Source organism: Engraulis encrasicolus, chromosome 18, assembly GCF_034702125.1.
Source record: "Engraulis encrasicolus isolate BLACKSEA-1 chromosome 18, IST_EnEncr_1.0, whole genome shotgun sequence".
Classification (NCBI taxonomy): domain Eukaryota; kingdom Metazoa; phylum Chordata; class Actinopteri; order Clupeiformes; family Engraulidae; genus Engraulis; species Engraulis encrasicolus.
The window spans coordinates 32,094,044-32,099,043 of NC_085874.1; the positions used below are offsets into that span (position 1 = coordinate 32,094,044).

Sequence of the window (5,000 nt, forward strand, 5' to 3'; positions counted from 1 at the left end):
AGGCATAAACCATGCACCATCTCTCTCTCTCTCTCTCTCTCTCTCTCTCTCTCTCTCTCTCTCTCTCTCTCTCACACACACACACACACACACACACACACACACACACACACACACACACACACACACACACACACACCTTTCCCACTGTTCACTTTTATGAAACACATACTCAACACACACACACACACACACACACACACACACTCACACACAAACACACACGCACACACACACACACACACACACACACACACACACACACACACACACACACACACACACTGCTTCCCACAATCCCCTGCTCCACTCCGCTCCACCTGCTCACCTTCATGTGTGCAAGCTGTATGGGCGTGATGAAGGAGGGGTCCACCATGGGCTTGGGCCGGTTGGCACACACATACTCAATATACTCAACACACACACACACACACACACACACACACACACACACATGCACACAGGCACACTCCTGCACACAGGCACACAGGCACACAGGTACACACACACACACACACACACCCTTCCCCCTATTCACTTTTATGAGTGTTAGCTGTGTAACTACGGTACACACACACACACACACACACACACACACACACACACACACACACACACACACACACACACACACACACACACACACACACACACACTCACACATGTACACACACACACACACACTCCCACTCCCACACACACAGACACACACACAGACCCACCCCCACCCACACACAGACCCTTGCTCCACCTGCTCACCTTCATGGGTGCGAGCTGTATGGGCGTGATGAAGGAGGGGTCCACCATGGGCTTGGGCCGGTTGGCCGTGTCGGCCAGCAGGCTCTGCCACTGCTGCGGCAGCCCCGTGAACTTCTGCTCGTGCGGGTCGAAGCCCGTGTGGACGCGGTGCTCGAAGTTGGAGGGCGCCGAGATCTCCAGCCGCTTCTTCTTCTTCCCGAACATGGTGGAGAACCCGGACAAACCTAAAAGGGGTCAAAGAAAGGGTCAAAGGTCAAAGGTCAAGGAAGGAAGGAGGGAAGGAAAGACACACAAGAAGAGACGCATATGAGAACCCGGCGGAGGAACCAGTGGAGAAGGAGAAGATACAGTAGATACGTATTACATTACATTACATTTAGCAGACGCTTTTGACCAAAGTGATTTACAAGGAGGCCGTTCAACCAAGTACAGAGTGTGGGGTCAGTGCAGAGTATTTTACAGTGGTGGACAGTAACGAAGTAAATGTAATTCGTTACTGTACTTAAGTAACATTTTCATACTTTCATACTTTACTCAAGTATTTTTATTTGGTAAGACTTTATACTTTTACTTCACTACATTTCAAAGCGAAATTTAGTACTTTCACTTCGTTACATTTACAGAAACACTCGTTCCTTACTCGTTCCTTTTTTTTAAATTATTATTTAAGGCGATAGCCTACACGGCAGGTGAATTCATTGATTTTTAATGCCCTGGTCAAATGAAATCTGAGATTTCACGCTGGTGTGAAGAAAGTGAAACTGAATCCGATTGGCAGACTCGGAGATTCGTCATTGTGATTGGTTGTAATGTGTCACGTGACAACAAGCTCTAGTGTTATTATTTTTAGAAGGGAAATAAGCAGAGCCAGACCACTGATATGTCCACTGTTGCGACTTGTGAGACGAATTGAAATAAGAAGAAATGGTACTTAGACTACTAGTAACATGCGGAAAGCACAACAAAACAATAAAGCAGGCGACAATAGCGTTGTTAGAGTGTATTAATCTGCACGTCGTATTCGTTGTGAGGGGGGAGAGGTTTAGCTCGCAGGCTGCACTCGCCTGACACTTTGACGACATTTTGTTAAATAGGCTTCGCGTTTGAACTGAATAATTCGCGAATTGATACTTATTTAATGTACTGCTTATTTGACTTACTGTGCTATATATGTGTTGTGGCTTACAATAGAGTCACATAGGCTAATTGCCGCTTTTGTAGCGTGTTGGTTTCTTGAGTCAAGTACACACAGGATGCCTAAATATCCAGCTTATTCCAAACCATCCAGGCGCACAACTCCGTGATAGCCTTCTTTCCCCTCAATACATTGCAGTATTTTCTGATGTAGTTGGGGATAAATTACTTGTCTAATAGACTCCCCTGTTAACAAAAAAATGATTTGCTTCAACATTATGGAAAAAAGGCTTGTGTAAAGGGTTTGTATACATGAGGATTGCCTTGGCCACCACATGTTGCAAAGTGAGGCTGCATGCAACATGTATCCTTTCCCTAAAGTCACGTCAGTAGGCTACAGTGGATATGAAAAGCACTGGCAAAACCACCAAAGTGAGGTTGTAAAAAAACAACAGTAACAGAGTAAAAAAAAAAAGTGGACTTTGGCTAAATATTGGCCCAGTGATGTGCACAGGCACAAAATGATCAGACAGATAAGTGTTCCAATGAAGTTGTATCAAGTAGGCTATTGCAAATCATTGGCATCTTGCAAATAGAGACCATTACAAGTATATGAAGATGTTCCTATCTTTAAAGGTAGCCCTAGAATTGCAAGAGGTCTGTTTGTCCATACATAGGCCTAAGCCGACATTAACATAAGCAAACACTACATAATAATAATAATAATAAGAAGAAGAAGAAGAAGAAGAAGAAGAAGAGGTCTACCAAAACCATAATTATAACAAAAATTAGACATAAAGTACTTTATAGGCTACTCTAACTCCTTGCTGTCACAAATAAGTAGGCCTATACTGGACTGTAGGCCTGCGGCTGGGGGGTATTGTAGTAGTAGTTCTAATAGGCATATAATAAATTTCAGCCTAATCATTCTTAATACAAATGGCCCTTTCATGTGTTATTTTGGGCATGTTAGGGTCAGTATTAAATGTTTAGAGAGGTAAAAATGAACTTCTGATGCTATAACATCCATGGACTTACTCCACAGTGTTTCTGAGGCCTGTTATGGCCTAGTTCTAACATGTTGGTATAGCCTATGCAAATCAGAGGATAGTTAATTAGGCCTAGATATGACCAAACTAGGCCTACAACACTTAAATATTAAAATTGCACCAAAGGCTTCATTTTTAAGTTTTTACTTTTTACTTTTAATACTTAAGTATTTTTGACGGCAGGTACTTTTGTACTTCTACTCAAGTAAAAAAGTGAGGTGAATACTTTTACTTTTACTTGAGTAGTTTTCAATGCAAGGTAACTGTACTTTTACTCAAGTACATAACTGGTGTACTTCGTCCACCACTGGTATTTTATACAGTCGTACAAAAGTAATGTAGAACAGATAGGGAGCAGAACAATAGTTGAGGACCAATGAAGTGTAAGTGCAGGTTAGTACTAATGATGAGAGGCGAGAAGAGAGTCACACGAGAGAACACACGAATACAGAACCACATGTGAATCCGGTCAAAGGGCCGTGGAGAACGCACAGAGAACACGAGAGAACACGGACAATCCCTTTAACTCATTCAGTGCCAGCCATTTTCAAATTCAGACCGGGGGGTTGCCAGGCTTTTTTCAACACTTGAGTTTTTTTCAAGAGCCATACAAAATTGAGTTCTTTGTCCATGTGAACAACAAACATACCAGATCAACGTGTTAGGCCCGATCTCCATAAAAAATACGCAAATGACTTGATATCAAGTCTTTGGCACTGTGCCATGCATTCTGAAAAGACTCGTTTTCAAGTCTATGGCACTCAAAGAGCTACTACCCTTTAAACCACTGTTTTGCTGTTTGAATTTGGTATGGAAAACACACCGTTTTTCCCCTTACCTCAGAGGGAAATAAAGATCTATTCAAAAATTGCATTTTAAGTGGCGTTCATGGTGTTTTGTTGAGGTGCTCTTCCACTCCTCATCTTTGTTTGCCATATGTCCAGCAATTTGTCAAATTCTAGAACCGGTGGCAACAAGCTGAGACAAAGTGTAGACTTCACTGCCCATATCAATCACACAGACACGCACGCACACACTTCACATCACTTCAAACACACATCACTTCAAACACACACACACGCATGCGCCCGCGCGCACACACACACACACACACAAGCACGCACACACACACACACACGCACGCACGCACGCACGCACACACACACACACACACACACACACACACACACACACACACACACACACACACACACACACACACACACACACACACACACACACTTAACTGCCCCTATCGATCAACTGCACTTGCAGACAGTGAACGACATCAACAACAGAGAGGAGGACAGAGAGGAGGATGAATATGTGTGTGTGTATGTGTACAGTATGTGTGAATGTGTGAGTGTGTGCGTGTACCGGTATGTAGGTACATCACATAGGCCACAGAGGGACAGATTGGGGTGTATACAACTAATATTGAGTAATGAATAAAGCCATTGATGTTATTTGCTCCTTATTTATTCTGAAGTTTTTGATGTCAGAAATATTATTTACTTGTATTGGCATTTTAGATTGTTTTCCAGTGAAGTCTTGAGTGCATTTTTCTACTGCAAAATGACACGTTGCTATTGCAAACATTACTTTGCATCTTTCGAGACTTTTCACAACTGAGGATCTCTAATCCACTTTTCTCTCGTTCGCTCAAAGTAATGTCATCCATAAAAATACTTGAATGATAACATGGGTCTGCCTGGGTTAGTCACAGCTGAGGGATTACTCACAGGCATCGAGGGTTTGCTAACTTGAACACACACACTCTCGTACCCACGCACGCACGCACGCGCGTGCACACACACACACACACACACACACACACACACACACACACACACACACACACACACACACACACACACACACACACACACACACACACACACACACACACACACACATATCCACACGGTCCTCCATCAATAAGACACACACCGTACTCGAGCGGAGACTCTACACTTCAAAACAATGCCGTGCACACACTTCTGACGATGATTTACAAAAAGCTGTACACCCTGTTTATTTTTAGCAGGTTTCATATCA

General features: G+C 43.3%; 1 protein-coding gene across 1 annotated transcript in view; it reads right to left on the reverse strand.

Moving 5' to 3' along the window:
* The window catches only part of pak5 (p21 protein (Cdc42/Rac)-activated kinase 5), a 130,188-nt gene that overhangs the window by 111,971 nt on the left and 13,217 nt on the right, over positions 1-5,000 (reverse strand). Inside the window, exon 2 of the mRNA XM_063222151.1 lies at positions 760-983. Within this exon, the coding sequence (XP_063078221.1) occupies positions 760-983 (224 nt within the window). The remainder of the gene's footprint in view (positions 1-759; positions 984-5,000) is intronic.